Here is a 23866-nt window from a genome sequence, read left to right on the forward strand (position 1 = left end):
AAGCGATATGTCAAAGTTGACATATGATATGTCATTCTACTAAGAATGTCTTTTTCTATCGAATAAAGTAAAAAAATTCCGAGGTGCCATTAAAAATTCAAATTTTGTAGTCATTTCCGGTGAAACAGGAAGTGACCAAAACAAATTGAATACCTACGTCAATCAATCCCAATTTTTTGTCATATACTAACATACCAAATATTTTATCTCAAAAAATAACAAAGTTATAGGTGAGCCGCTTTCAGACCGCAATCTGGTATAATTAAATTAAATAATATTTATATACATTTATATAAAACATATAAAACTATAAGAAGTAGGATAGCAAAATAATTTCACTTCTTTTAAAATAAAATTTTGATCAGTGATATCTAAAATTAATTTCATTTCAAATGGAAGGAAAGCTTTCTGTGCAACTCTCAACTCTTTTTTAGTATTAATATATTTTTTAGACAGGAAAAGCACTAAAATATTTGGTCCGTATTTAGTTTGTTTCCTTAACTTAGATTTTTTGTTTTTGCTTACATTTTTTTGGGAAACAAGTGGGTTCAACTTCTGAGCAGATGAATGAAACAAAATATTTCTGTAAAGATATCATCTTCAAGCAATGTCACCAATACCGCGCCCAATGAGGAGGAGTAATAAGGATTTGTGGGAATATCTCTGTAACTCTGCAAGTAGACAGATTCCAAAGCGGTGGTCGCTTAATTTTTAGTTCCAGATATTGTCAAATTTTAAAAGTGCTTGTATTGTAAAGACTGAAGATGCAGTGGATCATATCGAGAGATTTTATTTAAATCGGTAGATCGGTTCGGTAGATTCACACGGAACTCCAGTAGACCTAGCAACACTGTGATGGACTGCGAGATTTGGCCTTGCGGGGGCGCGAAGGGAAATAAAATAATGGCGATAAAAAGGCAGGTGGATGAGTATCATGAGTGGATGGGAGGCGAAGGCATTTGCAAAATTTGTTGTCTTATTGGAGTTTTTCTAACTTCGACAATCGTAGTGGAAGTGGAAACGGGGAAGTTGTTATCCATCTCTGTTTAAACTTAGACTTTTATATGCGTTTCATTCCAATGCATGTAATTCCTATGCCAGATTCAACATTACCGGACGTGTACTATATATATATATATATATATATATATATATACTTTATATTTTATCCAGCCGTTTTCAAAATATATAACTGGCAAATTAATGTGCATAGTTGGCCATGAACAAGAAATAATGGAGAATAGAAGAAATGACGCCATTTGGTTTATGCTCTGTCAAATGAGAAAATGTTAGTGTCATTAATAAATTGGCAGAAAATGGGTTATTCTGAACAAAAAAACTCACGGCTAGACGTTATCCTATATGGAAATTTTCGTTATATTTTCTTAGAGCTCTTGAAGCATTTCTTTCATTTAAATAAAATAATTCAATCATATCGAGTTTTTCTTGTTCAGAGTAGCCCATTTTCTGCCAATTTATTAATATGACACTAAAATTTTCTCATTTGACAGAGCATAAACCAAATGGCGTCATTTCTTCTATTCCCCATTGTTTCAACTAGGATTAAGTATTATTATTTATAATATCTTACAATGTAAAATTAGAATGTGAATTTGTTTTTTTATGTGTCCGTCTTGGCAGTCACCTTATTTTTATTCAAATAAAAATATTTTGTAGAATGTAGTAAAATGCTGTATGTGCACATTTCCTTGTCTATATAACCGACGTACAGAAATCGGTCCCGAATGAATAGTATGTTGTTTAGACCACCCCACTCGGCTGCGGTCGGATAGAGCGATTGACGGCTATATAGTAATATGCGTCCGGCACTGGAATACCAATGCTTTAAAACTTTAGGGAAAGGTTTTTTGGAGGGACTTGAGAAAGCAGCAGAAGCCAATATCAGCAACATCGTGAACTTTTCAAAGGGCTGGAAATGCTTTAACGCAAAGAAAGAATGGGAGGAAGATTTGGTACAATAAGGGTTTGGGGTATTGCAATGGGTCCAAGGCCTTCGAGCGAGGGAACAAACAGGATCCTAAACCCTAACAACCTAAAATAGCCTAATCACCATTATTCATATTTGTGATTGTTAAAAATTATAAACAACGGATGACATGAATGACACAACTTATATTTAGTAAGATACAACTTATGTAGATCATACTGTGTGTTCACAAAAGAGACTCAATATACATATCTAGCATAATAATAATTTTAGTAACCTCCTAACTATTAATTTATTAATTCCCTCTCATTTATCAGTATGTGCATTTTAGAATAACCAAACTATAAGTGGAATGAATAGAATTACCTAAAAATGTCTTGTAGCAATCTGATATGCTCTACATCAAGTTTATTTTCTATGACGCTATCCAAAAGCATGTTGACCGCATCAGGTGTCCTTCCACTGACACAAATCAATCTAGGAATATTATCCAGAGGTTTTCCTTGGTTTACTTTCTTCTTGGGATTATGTCTTAAGAGTACGTGGCAGTTTCCGCCACCGAAACCGAAGCTGTTGATTCCTAAATAAGTTTATTTCAGATTTCGATAATTTTTCGATTTTCGATTTCAGTTATTATGATCGGGTAGCTCATATTACTGGTTAAATTTGATTTAAAGTTGTGTCATTTGAATTACATATTTGTGTCTGCCAATTTTATATATACAACTCGGATAATAGAAAGTTTATTGGATGATCCCCGACGAGACGTACCTATTAATCCCCTGTCATCCTTAAATTCGGTTTTGTCTGCAACTACTTTAATCATACCATCCACTAATGACTTTATACCTTCTCTTGGAGTATTGTAATGCAAATTTGGCGGTATATAGCCAGTTTCAAGTCCTATAAGAACCTATAAGAAAAAAATATAAGGTATTATCAAGTAAAGTTATCTATCTTCGATAATAAAGTTTAATAACTTGTAGACTACTAACTAGTATTTATTATACTATTTACTTAATTACAATGTAATAATAATCTGTTATAAAACTTTTTAACGGGAGATTCTTCTGAATTGTATTAAAAGAGAACTTCTAAATTGTATTAAGTTTTAATTAATAAATAATTTTCAGGATGTTCATATTTTTTTTATAGAAACGTGCAAATATTATGTAAGGTTAAAAAAATAAAATACAGGGTGGCGTACTAATTGAAAGAATTTTATAAAAAAATATGTATAGGGTGTCTACAGGGTGTCCCAAAAAAAGTTAGGCATCAAAGTTAGGGTTTTTATAATGGAACGCCTTACATATTAATAAATTTTCGGATTCTATGAACAAAATAAAAGTGAATTTCATTAAAGAAATATATGCCTAAAATGTAAGGATTTTGATATATTTTACATTTTGTGAAAATGAAAAATAAATTTTAAATTTCAAGAGCAGCTACCTAAATTGTAATTTACCCTGCAATTTACAATAACTACTGTATGTACCTTATACAAAGATTTTCCTAGATATTCTAATTTTAATGATTTTGCGTCAGTAGATCTTTATTATTTGATACAATCTAGGTGGCTTTGCTGTACCTTTTGTTAAAATAATAAAAACTAAAAGATGCAGTGTAAAATACTCAACGATAACAAAAAGGTAAACCTTTAAAACATTTTTTTTATTATTACAGAATTAGAACTAAACTATAAATGTATAATACTGTAAAAAAAACTAGATAGCTGAAATCAAATGCAACGCTCCGTTTCTTCCCAAGTAAGAAATTTTATTTTATAAAGGTTGTATAAACAGCTATGTGATCATTTTTATAGGATATCTCAATTCATATAACGTGCTATAAGACCGTAATATGATAGCTGTACAACCAAAAAGGCCCATTTTTATACAACAGTTTTGTAGTATAGAAGTTCTATAAAAAAGGTATACAACTCTTATGCAACTATTTTACACAGCGTCATGTAACTATTATAAAACCAGTTTTATTGTGTATTACGTGGTCACATCTAAGAAACAGAACAATAAAAACATTTGATCATTTAGCGAGGTAAAAGAGTATTTTATTTTTTACCGAAGAATATTAGGAGCAAATTATATTTTAAGCGTGTCGTAAAATGAATCTAGAGGATGTGGATTGTTAAAAAGGAGACTTTACTGGACAATGAAAATGGCTGGTAGAGCCAGAAGGTACAACAAATATGTAATATAAAAAATCATTAATAGGGTTTGAAGAGTAGGGACAATTCTTGTTGCGCCGAAAATTTTACTGGTAGATTATCGGTATGTATTTGGCAAAAAATTAAAGCGCTTTAATTTCGATTAAGGTTTACGTATAAATTTAAACAATAAAATAAAATAAAATTTTCAAAAATTTTTGTTTTTAATTTAATTAAACACTTTATTACTGTTATGTGGGAATCTTATCACAAAATAGTTTTCAAAAATAACATTTTAAAATATATTTTGATGTTTTTAATTTTGCTTCATATAATGGCGGCGATAGGCCATACAAAAATTCTGCCTTAAACATGGCGAATTATAATGCAACCATTTTATTATAAACGAATCCCTTAAATAAGTCTTTGTTGTAAAATAAAACGGTATAGGATAAATATCTATCATTACGCAGAATTTCCAGGCACTATAGAACTATTTTGGACATATTGAGATTTGTGACAAATAGATGTTGCCAAATCTCATTTGATTAGTATTTATACTAACAAACATGATCAGATTTTCATGGATTCATGCACGCAATGCATTTCATGCATGCCCGACGAGTGAGTGGCAACCTAAGGACTTAGAAAAACAACAATAAAACAATACAAACATTACTACAGTAAAACTTTTACATCAACGTGGCAACAATGTTTTGAAGAAGCCAGACAACCCGAGATATTTTGGCTTTTGAGAACCCAGGGAATTCTCGGGATTATTTGCCGTAATTTCTAGGAGTTTTTTTCTTACATGCTCTTTATAACTACCACTGCGTTTGTTAACTTTTTTCCCACTTTGTCCAGAATTCATAATAGCTGTGATTGATTAAACTCGTACGTAGATATTACTTTTGCAACAACAACAATAACAAAATAAATAACTAGGTATACCATTTAATTTAAAATGAGGTTATATTTTAAGTTACATTACCAGTTCTATAATACATTACCAGTTCTATAATACAGATATTACAGCGAATTTATTTTGTTAATCACAATTTTATCATATAAGGCTATATAACTGGTGTTGTATACAGCATCGTAGTTTAACGCAATAAAACATTCTATCATACAACGTAATACAACTTTAATAAGACAAGTTTAAGTAACTATTATATGATCATGTGACTACTAGTTATATGAATATTATAGAACTCTTACATGATGGGTATAAAAGTATAATAAAATAATATGTTTGTTATCATATAGCATTGTCTTATTAAGTGTTATATCACACTAAAAGGAATTATCGTTTAATGCCTTATAGGATACGTTGTAAAAACCACTAGAAAATAGTTAATATAACAACTTTTATTAAAAAGCAGAATGGTCGAAACCAAACGCTTAATAAAATCAAGCAGTCCTTAAGACAACGCTATTCGACTGTTATAAAATAATTCAATCCTTTTAGAATTTCTTTTTGCTACTTGGGTTGTTCAGTGCATAAAATGATTCATTTTCTATTCAAAAGATCTTTTTATGTTAAAAGGCATATGTAGAGTTCTACTTCAGCCACAATAATTTCCCTCATGTTATCTACAATAGTTGGTCAAGTTTTTTAAACGCTGTTTTTAACATATCCCCATAAAAAATTCCAGACTGGCTAAATCTGGAGCATTTAATTGTTCTTTTAATCGGCAAAATGCAAAAAAAGTTTCTTCTTTTAGCAAATTTCTGAGAGTGTCTTTTGTTTTGACTGACAAAAAAATGATAGCTATTTGTTCAAGTTGAACTAATTTGACAGATATGTTGAAGTAATATCAGACATATCACAGCCACCAAGATTTTATCAAATAATCAAGATCTACTCACACTAAATCTAATTGAAAGTGAAATATTTAGAAAAATCTTTGTTTGAGGGATAGGAAACCTTAATAATATTTTGTAGAGACATGAATTTGTCATTGTGTCTGGGTGTTTCATTTAAAATAAGAGTAACTTGCCTTTAAATGCGACCAATATTCAATAAAAATTTTAGCTCACCCTGTATGACTTTTTGGATAAAGCTTTAATCTGATTAAAGGTACATGTTAGGCTAAACCGGATAAATTCCAATTTAGGTAGCTTTTATTGAAATTCAAGAATTGTTCTTCATTTTTAGAAAATGTTGAATATATCAAAAACCTTACATTTTAATAAAATACTTCTTTAATAAAACTCACATTTATTTTTCTCCTAGAATCCAAAATAAATTAATCTATATGGTGTTCCATTACAAAAAAAAAAACAAAATTTTCATGTGTATCTGTTTTTGGGGACATCCTATAGAACTCTATATTAACATTGAAAATGTTTCTGTTATCCTATATAAGGGAGCCCAAATCGAATTAAAATGCTACATTTGCCACACCATGACGTCATATATACAAGGGTATAGGAAATCTCGGCGCAGCGGCGGCAGTCGGCCAGCGCGCGCAAAAACCATTACATCGCTAATTGTTTATTGATATATCTTTATTAGTTTAAAAGCAAAAAATATGGGGTTTGCTTTGATACCTTGTCAAGACATAAGCGAAACTTTTAAATTGTTTCTTTTTTTCATTTAGGCCTTCGTTTTTCGTTAAATGAAAGTTATATTAAAAAAAATCTATTTTTAAACCAAATTTTCGCATGATTGAAATGATTATTCATGTTTAAAAGTTTTTTTGGTCATAAGCGCTAATGAAAATGTTTTTCGTAAATAATTATAAAAAAATTACTCCTTACGAAGACTTTATTGTGTACTGGATCAAAAAATAAGTATTTGTTTCTCTATACAGGTGGCATTAATATATCGATTTCTTTTGATGATAGTGCCTTTTTACTCCGGTCTAGTTTTGTACTACTTTCCAAGGAATAAGGGTCCCCATATCACATGTACTGTGGGATGTACTGTGCTTTCCATCCCTGAAAAATTCAGCTTCTGACACACCGAAGTGAGAGGTAACGTCAAAATAAAGCTTCAATCTCTACCTACATAAGGTAGTGAGTGTAGGTACTCTCCAGGTATATTCTACCTAGACAGTAGCTGAACTTAGCTGACAGTAGTAATTAATTTGTTATCCGATAAGTAGTCATTATATAAGTTTAATCATCTTATACCTCTATAACGGTAGGTTTTGGATTTTTCCTGATTGGGTTTGTTAAACAAAAATATACTGGGCATATAAATGTCTGTTACAGGTTAATTCCGTTAAAGAAAATATGTTACACACATATTATTTTAATAATAATAGGGATAATAGGTAATGGCTATATTATGTTATAACACATACATATATATTGAATGTACTTATTTTAACCAATGCATTGTTTTGTTTTTAATCTCTTCACAAATAAGAAATGTTTTATAGTTTTTTATTATAAAAAACAGTGATTATACAATTTATTTACACCCCTTACACTGTTTTCTGTAAGGGGTGTAACCAGGAGTATATTTCGTAACCCTCTTACGATATAAAGAGAGGGCCACAAAGTGTTTATTACTTAATGCTTAAAAACTTTAATAATATATTTGTACATAAAATAAAATAGACTAGGAAAGTCAATTAATTAATATTGACGTAGTACTAATAAATTACAAGATTTTTTTCTAATTATTTTTAGTGTATTTTAGTCACCTAATTACTAAAGGAGATATCCAACCATTGCATTATTTTACTCACAAATAAATGTTTTATGGTTTTTTATTATAAAACAACTTGATTAATTTATTATACACCCCTTAACCCCAAACACTTACTCCAAGGTGGATATTTCGTGATCACTTATATAAAGTGGACAAGCTTTATTAGTCAACAGTTTTAATTACCCAGCGATCTTTAATAAAATCTAATGTAATTTTTCATAGAAATGATCTGACATAAAAGCTAATTTTATCAAAAAACTTTTGATTATCTACAAGGAGTAAACCAGTTGACAAATGTCTGTATACTAATGCCAAAGTAATGCCAAAATATACAAACTAAATTCAACCACAAAATTTCTCATATAATGCCCCACTAATGCCAAGCTGATTCCAATATATAATACCACTAATACCACGAATAATATGCTAACACATTTTGTTTCACGAATTAACCTGTAACAATAACAATATTGGTAGGTACGTGCATTTAGATTTTCTAGGTAACTTAAAAGTCGTTAAAAAGTCTAATTATATTTAAAGAAGATATAATTCAAACAAATTACATTATAAGGCCCAATAATGCACAAGTAATACGATTAAAATTTTAGCGTTTTTAACTTGTGTAACATATTTCTTTAACGAATTAACCTGTAACAATAGTGGTAGGTACGCGCACAGATTTTTTCGCTAGGTAACTTATTAAGTCGTTAAACAGGCCTATAAAAGCTCTAACAACATAGGTAACTAATATTTATAATTTAATTCGAGTTTTAATCTCAAATAATAAATGTTTTTTACTGGTGTATTTCTGAAGTGTTCATTATTAAAAGTAGATATTCTTCAAGTTATGCGAAGTAATAAGTAATGTTTCGGTGAGACCGCGTATATGTCACCGGATTCTGCAAAAAGTTCCCAAGTATAAAGACTTTTACTATAGAAAGAGTTTTTCTATATTTTTCCTTTCAAAAATAAGACTAATTTCTTCTTATTCTTTTAAATATTACAGTGTTTCTTTTCCTAAAAATGTTATACTTAATTTTCGCTTAAAATTAAAAAACAACAAATGGAGGAAAATATACGTTATTGAATAAAGTTTATACACAAATCACTTTACCATAACAAAAAAGTAAAAACATGTCATGGCGGAAGATATTCAGGTGGCATTTCACACATTTATCTATTAAAATCGATATTAAAATAATAAACTTGTGTAACATGTTATACATGATGAGATAGAAAGTTTCAGGAATCGATTAATACGCAATACGCTACGCAGTCAACCTATTCTATGCGCAGATGAGCGTCTTCAAGACTCTTCCTTCGGCCAGGGTCACGACGCCGCCGAAGTGACTTCCGGCACCACGTTTGGCTAAACAGGCTGGACACTGTGGAGCAATGATATTGGCGAGTCTGAATATTTATAAAGATTTGCAAACTAAAATATGTTGGAAAATAATTAATCCATACATAAAATCCATACATATAATAAATCCATACATAAAAAAGCTCAAAAGGGTTTTTTGTTTGCATCCATCCCGCCGAAACCGCTTTCACAATCTTGATGATCTTTCTAAATGAAAGCATATATACGTGTAGATTTGTTATGAAGTATTTTTTATAGTGTAATGGCTTTTCTTTGTGTAAAACGACTAAATACTAAAACATACCTGAAAAACACCTACACACAATACCTCCAGAAATAAATTATTTGTCATTGTCAGTGGTGTGTCTTTTCGTTAGATTATATATTACGTTTTTATTACTTTAGAGTGAGTTCATGCCGCCAGCTTTAGATACATAAATATTAGCACAAAGGTTCTGGGTTTAAACGACATTAGTGAATTAGCTACACAAAGCGATTTTAGAAATTCATCCTCTTAGAGAGAGTAAAATTATCTCGGAACAGTTTGTTGCATGAAAATTCCCTTTACTATTTGGTCTAGAAGAATGAAATCCTACGCTAAAAGAATTAGAAGAAATTTTGAAATTCCTCAACTAAATGGGTAAAGTTAGTAAAATTTATATAAAACTTGGTGACCTCTGGATTATACACATAAAAATTGCCACAAGGTAAAGCTTGAATTTATGAAATATAGGTTAAATATACCCTTTAGGGGAGTAGAATAGGGAATGAAAGTTTGCTGTACAGAAAGTGCAATACTATAACATTATAAAACCAGACAGTATAAAAATTTTATATTAAGTTGGGTTTATTGAAGTGACATCATAACGAAATATATCTTCCTCGATTATCCTTCAAAAATAAAAAATAACCTATAAAGAGAGTATTAGTGCATCTTAATAAATAAAAAAAGATGAAAAATAAAAAAACATCTATATGCCTCACTAGCTCTCTATGAAGTAAAAAATCATTTAAATCAATGCATAAACGATTCGAGGTGTAACGCGAACGTAGTCGCTGAAAAAAGCTAGTAATTTATTAAATTATTTTTTTTAACTCATTAATTTTCATTGAAAGGAATATTTGTAATTCGCCACTATATTAGTTAAAAACTAAGAAACTCATATCAAATTTAAGTTTTGCGATTTTTTGACTTATACTTTTATACAAAATCTGAACACATTTTAAAAGAAAAAAAGTTTTGATAATATTTGTGTAGATTGACTACAAGTTGTATAACATAAATTTCTCACGGACCTGTCTATCTAGTTGATTCTGTAGCATCACGGAAATTGTGGTGCAAACATGGGCCTGTTAATCTGTGACACGTGACACACAACAGCCAAGAAAAACAGAAGCGTGGCTAAGAATTTATAGTAATTTAAAAAAAAAAGTCTTTTAGATACAGTAGTAGGAATTAAAAAAGTTTTGTGTTTAAATGGGGGTTTGCCTTTAAGAGGTAAAAAGTTATATCGTAAAAGTGTAACTTTCCTCGTAAGAATTCTTTATCTGTCATTAGTCATGATCTGTCATCATGTTAACCTGATGCCTTTGTAATGTTATTTTGTTTTTCAGGGTTTTTTGCTTGTTTGTTTTACGGATAGGTGCGATCGCATAATTATTATTGATAATGTTATATTTAATGTTAACATTACTACTTTTTCAGTGAATCTTTAAATCTGTTGTTTTTTGTTAAGTTCGTTATTTAAACATATGTATGTAATACACTCATATTAACACTAATCATATTTTTACGTTTTTATTCATCATTTTCAATGCCCCCCCGGTTGCATCTTTGTAAAGGACTGTGAATTTTTTTAAAATGAACTCTAAATTAAGCTACATATGCTCATAAAATTTCATTTCAATACAAATTGTTATTTTCCTTGGAGCCTCCGCGTCGTATGAGAGGCACCCAACCTGTATACAAAAAAACAAATATAAATTGTACCTTTGTAACAGAGCATAGTCCCGAAGATGGTTCCGTATGGCCAATATTAGACTTAACAGATCCAATAAGAAGCGGTGATTTTCTTCCAGGTAAAAACACTTCCTCGATGGCTTGTAATTCTTCTGGATCACCCACTTTTGTCCCTGTTCCATGTGCTTCCAGGAAACTTAGTTCGTAAGGTTTTACTGATTGGCATTCTTCATAAAATTCTTTTAGTAGTCTCACTTGCATGGTCCTGGATGGAAAAGTGATTCCAGAATCCTTAAATCCGTCGCAGTTGGTTTTCACATGGAGTATTGTAGCATAAATTCGTTTGGCTTCTTTGGACTTTTGAAGAAAGATGGCGCTAATAGTTTCGGATCTGGCATATCCGTTTCCAGAGTTATCGAAAGCCTTGCAAGCTCCATCCGAACCAAGAACACCTAATCTAAAATTAAAATTCTTGTAATTATTGATGAAGTAAAAAAATGTATAGTCTTGTATGGGAATATCCTTATATAGGGAAACTTCGGCAGCATATTCGGCAGATGAAAATAAGTAAAAGAGATCTTATAAAATTATGTCCTAAAATGCTTTGTTTTGGAGATCCAGGATGTAGAAGTTTCATGCTATTTCTTTTTTTATATAACTTTTGATTTTTTAATCATTCGTCGATAATAAATATATACGACAAATAAAACTCGATATTTGCTTGAAAATTGGTATCTAGGTGTTTTCTTAACATGAGAATTTCTTTTCGATGACTTTTAATTCTAGGAGGCGCCACCAATATGTTTTTTTACCTACCTGTTTTCATCCATGCCTAGTCAATAATTATTGTATTTTTCCCATAAAATAAATTAATTTTACCCTTGAACTACTGCAATCATCTGTGTATATCTGAAATATTTTTTTAAATAGGGGAAATTTAAAAATAATATCCTTTAGTCTTCCTCAATGATAAAAATCCTTAAACGTTGATAATGATAAAAGTCCGACGGCCTCGACGGCCAACGGCTGGAACCTTGGTTAGCTATCCAATTATTCTCGAAATTGGCTGGAAAATTATTTTATAATTTCTGCGTTGTGAGGCAGTGTCTCGTCTTGCTGAAAAAATATGTTTCCGAGTTCCATTAGGGTGGGCAGATCATTAATAAAGGGATCCCCAAAGTCTACTAGTGTGGAAATCTAGCGGAAATCTAGTGGCGAACTTTTAAAAATTCTGTATTTCGAAGAGGACCCGAACAAAATATTAAGTGTACTATGTTTTTTGGAAAGGTAATTTTAAGTTCTTTGCAATGAATTCAAAATAAAGAACATCTCTCATATAAAATATATTTTTTTTGTTGATAACTCTTAAATTATTAATTTAAAAAATATATAGTTAAACCATTAAATTCTACGTAAAAAGGTGCTTTGGAAATGTTTTCGGAAAAATACAAAACTTAACCATAACTAAACAGATATCGATGTACGGATTTTACATGTTTTTGATAAAAAATGAGCTCCAGACACACTTAAAACTGTCCAATTTGGGCAACCCTTTACTATTCCTATAATATTAGTTTTTTTAATAAAACTTGTGTACTCATTGTATGCTTTTTTAAATACAAGCAAAATAACTTCCTGAATATAAAACAACAGTTAAGTAATTTTTTCGGAATTCGGTCCCACCGACTAATGTTAGTACTAATGTTACAAAAATCATGTTAGTACTGGAGGATTAACTATATTTTGTTTTTGTACCTGCCAAACTGTAACGAAACAGACGGACTCAAGCAAAGATTTGTTCCTCCTACAATAGCATTGTCACACTCTGCAGTTCTTATTGCTCTATAAGCATGGTCTAAGGCATATAATGAGCTACTGCATGCTGTATCACAGGTCATAGATGGTCCCTTTAGTTTCAGGTAATAACTGACACGGTTTGGAATCATTGATCGATCACACCTGAAAATAATTGTAAAGCTTATTACCGTTAATTTTGTATTTTCAGTTCTTGGTAAAACCCAAATTCCCGATACAATTAAAAATTATATTTTTACTATAAATTAAAAATGATAAATTATAAAGGTGATGTAGTATAACGGGTGTGTATCAAAGGTGGCTTAGTCCTATAACTTTTTAATTTTTTTCAGATAAAAAACGATATTTGGTATGTTAGTATATGAGATAAATTAGGATTGATTGACGTATTCAATTGTTTTCGGTCACTTCCTATTTCACCGGAAGTGACTACAACTTTTGATTTTTAAATGACACCGTTGCAGAAAATAACATTTTGAATAGAATGACATAGCATATGTTAACATTTGACATTTTCAATTAAAAATGTAATAGCGTTTTAAATTTTAATTTATTTCCATGGCTATAAATGCATCGAGAATTTAATTCGACATACTAAGCATGTCAAATTATTCGTAAAAAATGTTTTTTCCAAATATACTAATGAGCCATTAGAAAAAATTGAGATAAAAAAACAATTTTCGCATCTTTGGACGAGCCAGGACAAGATACGAAAAACAACAGACGATCAAATATATTATTCCGCGCGGGCGAACTTTCGACACCAAATTGTGTTTGTACCTGGGGTAATCGAGGGGTCAAATTTTATTATAGGAAATTTCGACACCGCGCCCTAAAGCAGGTAGGTAGGTAATTAATTGGGTTTCCCCAATATTTATTGTCACTTCTGTACTTGTGACTAAATTTACACGAAAATTATTCAGTTGCAGTTTATTGTTTGACGTGACTAGTGCACTTATAGATATTTTAAACATGAGTTTGATAAAAAGTTCCCGTGGTCGAGATTTATTAGTGGTGGAGAATCATTCGTTCTCAAAACAGAAAGTGTTAAAAAGCGGCGAGATATTTTGGCGCTGCATTCAAAGAAACACTAAGTGTTCCGCAAAAGTGTTTACAATAGGCTGTAATGACCTCACCATCACAAGACGTGATTTGGTACATAATCATGAAGCCGATCCGAAAAAGCTTCAAGTAAAGATGGTTACCAATGCATGTAAAAGAAAAGCCGAAGAGGATATATCAGAAAAGCCTGCAAAAATTACAAGAACTGCTGTTACTGAGTGTGATGCCAATTTGCTAACGGTTCCTGACATAGCTTGCATAAGAAAAAACATTTACAACTGTCGTCGTAAACTGTTACCAGGTCCGTTACCTAGAAGCATATCAGAAGTTCATAACGCGGTTAGTAATTATTCTCCTAAAACCTGTCGCAATGAAAGTTTTTTGTTTTTAAATCATCCTGAATTTAATGTAATTGTATTTTCATGCGAGACAAATATTCGTTTGTTGTGTAAACTACAAACTTTGTATATGGATGGTACATTTTCATACAGTACCAAATTTTTTCTCCAATTATTTACAATACATGGCTTTGAAAATGGACATTATGTACCTTTAGCATACTGTTTGTTAAAGGACAAATTGTCAATGACATACAAACATTTATTTTCTTTATTAAAGTCAAAGATTTTTGAAACATTTGAGTTATCATTAGAGCCAACTGAAATATTTGTGGACTTTGAAAAAGCAATTCACTGTGCTTTATTGTCTATGTGGCCAAATGTAAAAATTAGTGGATGCCGTTTTCACTTACATCAGAACTGGTTTAAAAAAATTCAATCTTTGGGTTTGGTACAAGAATATAAGGATACAAATTCAGAAATTGGAAAATGGTTAAGACATACGTTTGGTTTAACTTATTTAAATCCAGTAGATGTTGAAGATTGCTTTGTTTATGATCTTATGTCATATAAACCTAAAAACGCGTCACTTGATTTATATGCAGACTATTTACTGGAAAATTACATAATCGATAGCGCTCTATTTCCACCGCACATATGGTCTAATCAGAATCCGTCTATTGCGAGGACTACGAATGCCTGTGAATCCTTTCATTCAAGATTTAATACTTCTTTTTATTCAACGCATCCTTCTATTTTTATTTTTATTGAAAAGTTAAAAGAATTTCAAGTAGAGACTTATGTCAAAATAAATAGTTTAAAAATACCAGCAAAAGTCAAAGATAATACCGTTAAGGCTAAATTGGTATTTATGGAGAAAATGGTGGATAAACTACGATCCCAACAAATATGTAGGTTAGATTTTATAAAAGCTATGTCTTACCATTCCTATAATACCAAATAAATTGTATTGTATTCAGATATTATTAATAAGTATTGTATTCAGATATTATTAATTTTAAAAATATAAAATGTACATTATTTTTATTAAAATAAATATATAAATTAATTATGATATTTTATTTATTTCGCAGCTATATTTATTTGGTGTCGAATATACCTGTCAGATAAAAACGGAACTTGGGGCTGGTGTCGAAAATTGCCATTAAATTTTAGTCGCTACCTGCTTAGTGTCGAAATTTCCTCCGCCCATTATTCCAAACCTCCTTGATTAAAAATTAGTGTTTCTAAGACGGCCATGGCACTTTAAATTGAAATTTAAAATACGGTTTTTTAAGCGAGAATGTCAAAAGTTCACATGCTATGTCATTCTAATCAGAGTGTCATTTTCTCTCAAATAAAGTAAAAAACTACCGAGGGTGCCATTTAAAAATCAAAAGTTGTAGTCATTGAAATAGGAAGTGAGCAACTTTTGAGACGCACTCTGTATATTTATTTTACATCAAATATTTTTAAACTAAGAATGTTTTTTTTTAAATAATGCTTTTTATATTTTTTTCGCTTACTGGATTTACGAATAAATTTCAATTCCAAAAATACCTTTATATCATATTCTTTACCGTTTTTTTTTGTAACATGTTTTAAATTTATCTTTTCAACGTTTTTTATGGAAGGTGGTAGTTAAATTTTAATATTTTCTGGTGTATATTTTTTAATTAAAATCATATTACTAGTAACTATCTCTAAAGGTAAACAACCTTCAATATTTACCCAGTTAGAGCAAGGCTACCAGGACTCAATTTATCGTAAAACCAAGTTTTTTCACTCTCGCTAAAACATGCTCCCACAAACACTCCTGTATTTGTTCCTTGCAAATCAGCAGGATTAATTCCAGCATCAAATATAGCTTCTATGGCCACTTCTAAGAATAATCTACAAAGCGGATCCATTTCATTGGCTTGGCGATAGTGCATACCTAAGGAGCAAATATATGTTTGGTTTAATTACTATTATTTGAATAAATGTATGTACAGTATTAAGCATATATATATTCGCTATATTACATAGTATATTATTGAAATAAATTATTATTTTTGTCATGAATCAAAAAATGAAGTAAAATATGAAATTAGCTTGCTATATTTTTCTTCAATGTCAAATCCTTAGTCCCACCCTGATGGCGATGTAAACGAAACATCTCAGTCAAATAACTATCTACTCAACGTGTTTATTTTTTGTTAGTAATGATATAAATTGACTATTTCCATTCTAAATATCTTGAAAACGGTTGCTCGAAGCAATTTTAACCAAGAGACATATTTATGTAAAAATTACGGAAATATATATTTTTTCACTCAGTAGTTTTATACAGGTATGAACGAAAAGTTATTACTCTCTAAAAGTCTTAAATTAAAACACATTTAGGTAGCGGCCACTACAATTTATACAAATATTGGGGTTACTTCAAAAATTATTTGGAAAAAATCAAAATAAAAATGAAAATTCTACACCCTGTATCTCCGAAACTACGCATCTTAGGACATAAATTTATACGAACTTTTTTACTTAATTTTATCTGCAGCATACGCTGCCGAAGTTTCCAGAATACAGTTTGGACCACCCCGTATATATCAACACAAAACGAGATATAATTATTAAAGTAACATCGTAACAGATATTTTAGAAATGTCTAAGTTTACTTATTTCACTGAGATTTATGAAAAAAGTTCTTTGCCTCGGGTACAGATACCGACACGTCGTCGAAACAGTTCCAAATGAAACGAAATTGAACGAAACAACATGAATCGCTAAAAAATCCTCCACGCCTTTCTCCACGATTTCATTAGCAGTTTCAAGGCGCTTTTAAGAATCGAAAGTACGTCAAGGTAAACCGAAATAGGCTGAGACAATTAGAGATAAGCCGAAAGTTGATAAAGGTAGGCGGCGAAACGCGACCTCGAGCTATTTCGGGCTATCCACAGAATAGTGTAGAGGGTATATAAAAACAACTTGTATTTGAGAGACAAGAAGATCACTAGAGGTGAGATCTAAATATTATAGCAATGCAATAAACGAAGATACCTTAAAGTCATAGATAGCAGATGATATTTGGTAAAATATAACCAGATTATTTTGCGATACTCGGTGGCCAGACTGTACTACAAGAAACTGTGTTGGAAGTATAGAAAAATTAACGAAATTGTTTTTTTTCAGTACATTAATAGTATATTTTGACAACCAGGCATTGCAAACCAGGCATTCCAAACCTACTGCTTGAAAAAAAAATTGCTTGGATAAATACCAAAAAATCCATATAAAACTTTTTATTCATAAAGTTTAACCAAAGTCTAACAACATACCGAAGAAACTTGGGTCGTGTTTTTCGATGTCGTATATTTTGCCAGTACGTTGAGGTATTTCCGGATGTCCTGGATTCCATCTGCGATTGTCGTCAGAGACCATATCAACTTTATTAAAGAGATTATCACGAAAGTGGTGAACATTTCTTGAATCTGGATATCTACCAGATAACCCTAAAAAAATAAAACATTTTAGCATATAATAGTTATTTATTATATAAATATTTTAGGGATTATTTTACCAGGCAAAAATGTTTAAACTTTAATGTGCATGATAAGGATAGGAAGATGACCACAATAAATCTGGATGGTTGCAGTGGATCAGGAGCCACCTTGAAGAATCTAATCTAATCTATGGATTTGTTTATCGGACAAGAAGAAACAGAATTACCGTGGAAAAGGCCGAAAAACTTACTTATATATTGTTCAAAATTATAATCTACTAAATGGAGCAGAAGCTGCTGGGAAAGATATCGAAGAAGAGGAAGATATCGATTGCGAACTAATAGACTTGACTTAATTAACGAAAGAAAAAGAAGAACCAGATAACGAGATTTAGGCTGATTTGCCATTATCCACTCTATTACTATAACATAGACCACTCTGACTCTGACTAGTTTAAAAAACGTTCTTGCATTTTTTTGTAATGCTTTTACAGTTCTGAAATAAAAAAAAATATTATTTAAAACTCTGTTTTTTATAAATTACCAATATTACCAATAATATTACCAATTTATAAATTACCGGTAATTTTACATCGCTAGTCATGTAGATACTCTAATACCAAAACAACTATAGTTCATTGCTGATGTAAAAGTTAACTATTATTAATTCCTCTTTGCAGTGTTTAAAGATCCTAAAGATCTTATTAAATATCGTAAAAGAAACTAAATTTAAAAGGTGCATCTCATGACGACAAAAATGCATATGCCATTTTTATAGAGAGGTTTGTTCACATTAAAGCTTCATTCAGAATCTCAAAATTAGTGCAATAAATTATTGGTTTCGATTAGCGTAAAAGTTTGTTTCTTTAATTACAATGTAGGTCATTCAGAAGGTCAATATTAATGGTAGTAAATTTCAATTAGTATAAAAAGTTAACCAAATTTTTTGTTTTCAGCTTTTAATTATCATCCGTCAAGACAAATTATGATTAGAAATGAAAAGTTTATTGTTTTATAAGCCAATTATTAGACTTTCTCGATGGATACAACTGACTAGAGCAAGCTGCTGCTAGGATATTCTATTCATTATAGTTATATTTTTTAGACAATGTAAATGATCGTAAATTTTTAAGTATAAAGTGTAATTGAATAACTAATTTATTCCACTAATTTTGAGGTTCTGAATCAGGCTTAAGACTTTGAAAACTTTACCTGATATAACAATTTCCTCCCCTTGCTCAGGTGCAGCTAATTTTTTTCCCGATTTTAAGCAAATGTTTTCTTCAAAAGAAATATCGTTTTCATTTAGAATATCTTCACTTTGAGGAGCCATATTCAGGGCAATAATAAAACATCCAATATCGGCCAATATTAAAACTATCAATAACTTTCAGTAAAATGTCAACAGGAGTGGTATTTGAAATAAATTTATACTTAATATATAATTTCTGAACGATAATTTAAATACAATACCTTTAAGTTTTCATATTGTATAAACATATAAAAAAACGAATCGCTTAAATTCAAATAAAACAATAACATACGTCGAACTACATCAAACAGTTATCCGTTTTTATATATATCTGTTATAAAAAACTTACTACTGTCTCTTTTTTTATTAAGAAGGGATAATTAAAAGCCATGGCATTTTTTGAGGGATATATCAATTAATGTAATTCTACTATTATAAAAACATAGTGTAACTACGACCTGTTTGGGACATAATTCATAAACCATTTTATGATAATACATTTTAATGACTAAAATAATTTTAATAATTTTATACTATGGCATACATTTTAAAAATCAATCAGGGGCGCAGATCCTTTATTCTAGAATAGACAGGTAGATAATTATTTCAAACGGCTGAGTGACATCCATAATATCAAGGTAACAAACTTGTAATTAATATGGGGTTTTCTAATTAGTTAAAATACATACACGTCCTACTTTTCTAGGAGCAGAACAGTACATTGCTGTCAGGTATACAGGGTGTCCCAGAAGTAAGTGCAAGTATTTTAACTGGTAGCATAGTTCGACCCCAGAAACACCCCCGTGAGTCTTTTTGTGAAAAAAAAATGTTGAAAATTTTATATTTTTCTTGACATTTTCCGGAAAATATTGAAAAACTTTTGAGTGCCACTTGTTCAGTTCCCGGAAATTTGTTTATAGTGCTTCCAGATAATGCAATGTTGCCACCACCTACACTATCCATGTTCTATATGTTTATAAATTCACATTTTAAATTAAAAAATACTTAAATTAATTTTATTTACTGTAGATTTTTTAATCATTGTAGTACAACTTTCACTATATTTTAAATACACTTTTTACAGTTGTTTAGTAAACTGAAATAATGAAACTAAATAATGGACAATTATAGCAGCTTTTTAACAGTTCAGAATCGGCGCCCTCTATTAGATATGCATATAGTCAACGTTTCACCTAGATTTAGATAGATCAGCTGATTGAAGTTTTAGGTTATCTAATTTATTTTACTCAAAACAGTAACCCTCTAACAAAACTAAAGAAAAATAGGCAAATGTAAGGTAATTCAAATATAAATTATCTTCATTCACGAAATCAAGAGTATGAGATAGGAAATTAGAGATAAAAAACAATTGCATATGAATGTATTTTGTGCCAAATACAAGGGGGTATTGAAGTGTTGTGCTGTCAAGAATCGTAAGTAAAAGAAATAAAGTGTTGTTAAGTGTAGAGTTGCGGTTCTAGGTAAAGTGATAAAACGAGGCTTCAACCTAACTACATCCATCTGTTATCTATCGGAGTCCCATTGTCTAATGTTTGGTAAGATTATTACTTTTTAACAAAGTTGTTTTTCAATCTGTTTAGTCGATGTGTCAACACTGGGCGTCGGAGAAGCAGAGCGAACAAGCTTGGCAAGGGCTTGGTATTTGCCGGTATTGCTATATGCTTGGTATTGGTATTCGATTATCGATTGCTGCCGGCGCCGGCGCCGTTGGCGGCCGCTGTTAAAATGGTGGCATTATTTCTTTAATATTTCTAAGTTAAACAACTCGATTATTATCAATTTATTGTATTATTGTTGTTCTCTAAACTATTGTATGGTATTGTTGTTCTCTAAACCCCGTACGTTCAATCTGGTCATGTTGTTTTACTTTTTACAGTGTGGATGTTTGGGTTTTAACTGGATTTTCATGTTTGAAATTAAAAGTCGGTGGACAGTTCCATATTCGGCATCTATTCTGGTTTTTGTGAGTCTGACAATTTTAGATGCGTCCGTCGAACGATTATCTGGTCCAATTGATGCCAGTGGCCTGATCTGGGATGTTTCCAGGTACCTTTAAACTTCCTTCAACATGAATCACGTATTATATATATCACGAAGATTATACTCTGCGCATGTTGTTAATAAGCGTTCACCATTGCTATTTACGTATCCTATTCCATGTTTTCCCAATACGTCAGGCCATATTTCCTGTTCTTTGCCAACACGGGCATTAAAGTCACCTAGCAAGATGATTCGTTCGTGCTTTGGAATTCGTTGGAGAGCATTTTGTAGAGCTTGGTAAAATTTATCCTTATCCTCAATTTTAGCGTCTAGGGTGTTGATGTGCTAATGATGTTGACGTAAGTTTTGTCTGATATGGGGTACCTTAGGGTCATAAGATGTTCGGAGACACCAATAGGTACTTATGTTAATTTGTTGGCGATTTCATTTTTGATCGCAATGCCTACGCCCCGAATTCTCTGTGTGTTGCGGGGTGATCCTTCAAAAAGAAGGTGTAATGCTCCTCAGTGGGACTACCTTCATCCGCAAAGCGGGTTTCGCTAAGAGCGGCAACATCTATATTTAATCGGTGGAGTTCCTGTTAGACCAGTGCTGTTCGTCTCTCTGGTCGATTTGAATTTATCTTGTCCAGTAACGTGCGGACTAACTTATCTTGTCCAGTAACGTGCGCCGTAAACGTGAAACATTGATGTTTTTTATTTCTCCGATGATAGGCACCACCTCCCGGAGATCCGATTGAGGGGGTATTTTTCCTCTGGACGATGACTTTATCCCACTCGAAGGTTCCGGTACAGTGAGGACCGCGACGATAGGTCACTTGTGCTACGTTCCCGGCGGGCTAGGTGTAGTTTACTACTCCTCTTCCCCAGAAAGGTGGTAGGTCTGAGGGTTGTATAAGGATATATCGCCTATCTGTCAGAGCCTCGTTTGTTTAAACAGGTTGAGTTTTGGATAAGCTATGTATTGCTTCAATACCCCTTGCACCTCAACTGGGTCTGGGACACCCTGTAAATGAAGACGTGATGATTGACTAGTTAAAGTTATTCAGCTTTTATTTTTGAATGTAAAGGAAATATAAAAGCAGAACAAATATAATTCATCTAAAAATCAGTTAATACCAGACATAAAAAAATACATATTTACTAAATAAATATTACAGCATTATTAAATAATCTTCTCAAATTAAAAAAAAAATATATGTTAATTCAAACAATATTAATATGCATCAAAATTTCCAGAAAAAAAAACAATATCCACCACAACGTAGATTTAGATCGGTTTTCTATCAAAACAAACACATTTCACATTCATTTAATAATGAAAGTGAAATTCAAATAAAAGATAGTCTTACATATTAATTTATTTTCTAGACGGTATATTTGTTTAAACTGAATTATTCATAACAATTTTTAGACTAAACATGTTCATTTAATAATGAATGTAAAATTCAAATAAAAGTAAGATTTTGATATTAATTTATTTTCTAGACGGTAGACGGTATTTTTAATTTAATTATTCATGAACAATTTTGGACTGAATATACACTTACCTACACGGCGAAAGCAGACACCTTAAAATTTTGATGTATTTTAAAGTTTAATATATTTTGTTCAAGTACGCCAATTTTGATGATTTTTTTTATCTGTAGCTAAATATTTGGCTTTTAAGTGCCTCTTTCTAAATTAAAATTGAAGTTTTCTTCTGTCAATTATACGAGGGAAATTTTTTGATATTTTGGTGAAGGTTTGAAACACCCTGTGGAATATGTTAGCAATGCAAGAAATTTAAAAATTATTTTATCATCTAGGTACATATTTTCTCGATAGTTTTTTGGTTCATCTTAATAGGTATCTTCATTTTGGTTTGGTTTGGTTTCATTTTCATTTTCATTAGAGTTTATTCGGCTTTTAAATAAGACAGTAACGATCTACATCAGCTTTACCAGTGCTTTTGGGATCTCATCAACACATTTATAAAATGGTGTTTTTTCTACGACTAGCCTAGAAAATGCAGTTTGACACACGGAAAACTCGATCTGAAATCGGTGTTTTGCAAACTGTTGTGTGCCTTTTGTGTGCTAAGGATTTAGCGCACGACATGTGTCATTTTGCACACGACATGTGCCAAATTTAACATTTTTAACCTCCAATGTTTAGCTGAAACGCCAAACGCAACGCAGCCGTCAGAAAAGTGTCATCATTACATCGCAGATTATTCCACAAAACTGGCAAAAACTGAGTGAGTCTGCTGCTAATTTGTAGTCGAAGAAAAAATAGCGTAAAAAACTCGTTCGAAAACTTCTTTGTACACTCGTTCGATTTGTGGCTCTTAGTCTCTCTCAACAAACTGTCGAACTCGTGTGCAAAACGTCGTCGTTTTCGAACCTCGTTGTTTAATATACTATACTATTTTTGTAATGTCCCTGTCATTGAAAAGTTGTTTTAGTTATTATTGTTTATTAAGGTGGTTTTAAGTACTGAAGTATAGGCAATTGCTGCTTTAATTGATCATGGTGGAGATCATCTTTTGAACTTAAAACCATATCTGCTGAGTAACTGTATAATCGACAATAATAATAAAATTTTTCAAAGACAGTGACATTACATAAATCATAAACACTACTTTATAGGTCAACAGACTAGGATCAAAAGCAAAGGCATGGTTTTAATGTAAAAAAATACGAAAAAATGTTAGTGTCCTGTTCAAAACATAATATCTCCAAAATAAATACAGCTATTGAGATGAATAAAAAAACAAACAATCGAGAGAAGATACACCTAGATGATAAAAT

General features: G+C 31.1%; 1 protein-coding gene across 1 annotated transcript in view; it reads right to left on the reverse strand.

Moving 5' to 3' along the window:
- Nucleotides 1-19195, reverse strand: part of LOC115876931 (fatty acid synthase-like) — a 96603-nt gene extending 77408 nt beyond the window's left edge. The window contains exons 1-7 of the mRNA XM_030892979.1: nt 19014-19195; nt 17638-17811; nt 16049-16253; nt 12858-13061; nt 11133-11559; nt 2720-2861; nt 2315-2528 (exon numbers count right to left, since the gene is read on the reverse strand). Coding sequence (XP_030748839.1) covers nt 2315-2528; nt 2720-2861; nt 11133-11559; nt 12858-13061; nt 16049-16253; nt 17638-17811; nt 19014-19134 — 1487 coding nt within the window. The 5' untranslated portion in view covers nt 19135-19195. The remainder of the gene's footprint in view (nt 1-2314; nt 2529-2719; nt 2862-11132; nt 11560-12857; nt 13062-16048; nt 16254-17637; nt 17812-19013) is intronic.
- Between the last annotated feature and the right edge of the window lie 4671 nt (nt 19196-23866).

Source organism: Sitophilus oryzae, unplaced genomic scaffold (assembly GCF_002938485.1).
Source record: "Sitophilus oryzae breed Bouriz unplaced genomic scaffold, Soryzae_2.0 scaffold_1440_pilon_pilon, whole genome shotgun sequence".
Lineage (NCBI taxonomy): Eukaryota > Metazoa > Arthropoda > Insecta > Coleoptera > Curculionidae > Sitophilus > Sitophilus oryzae.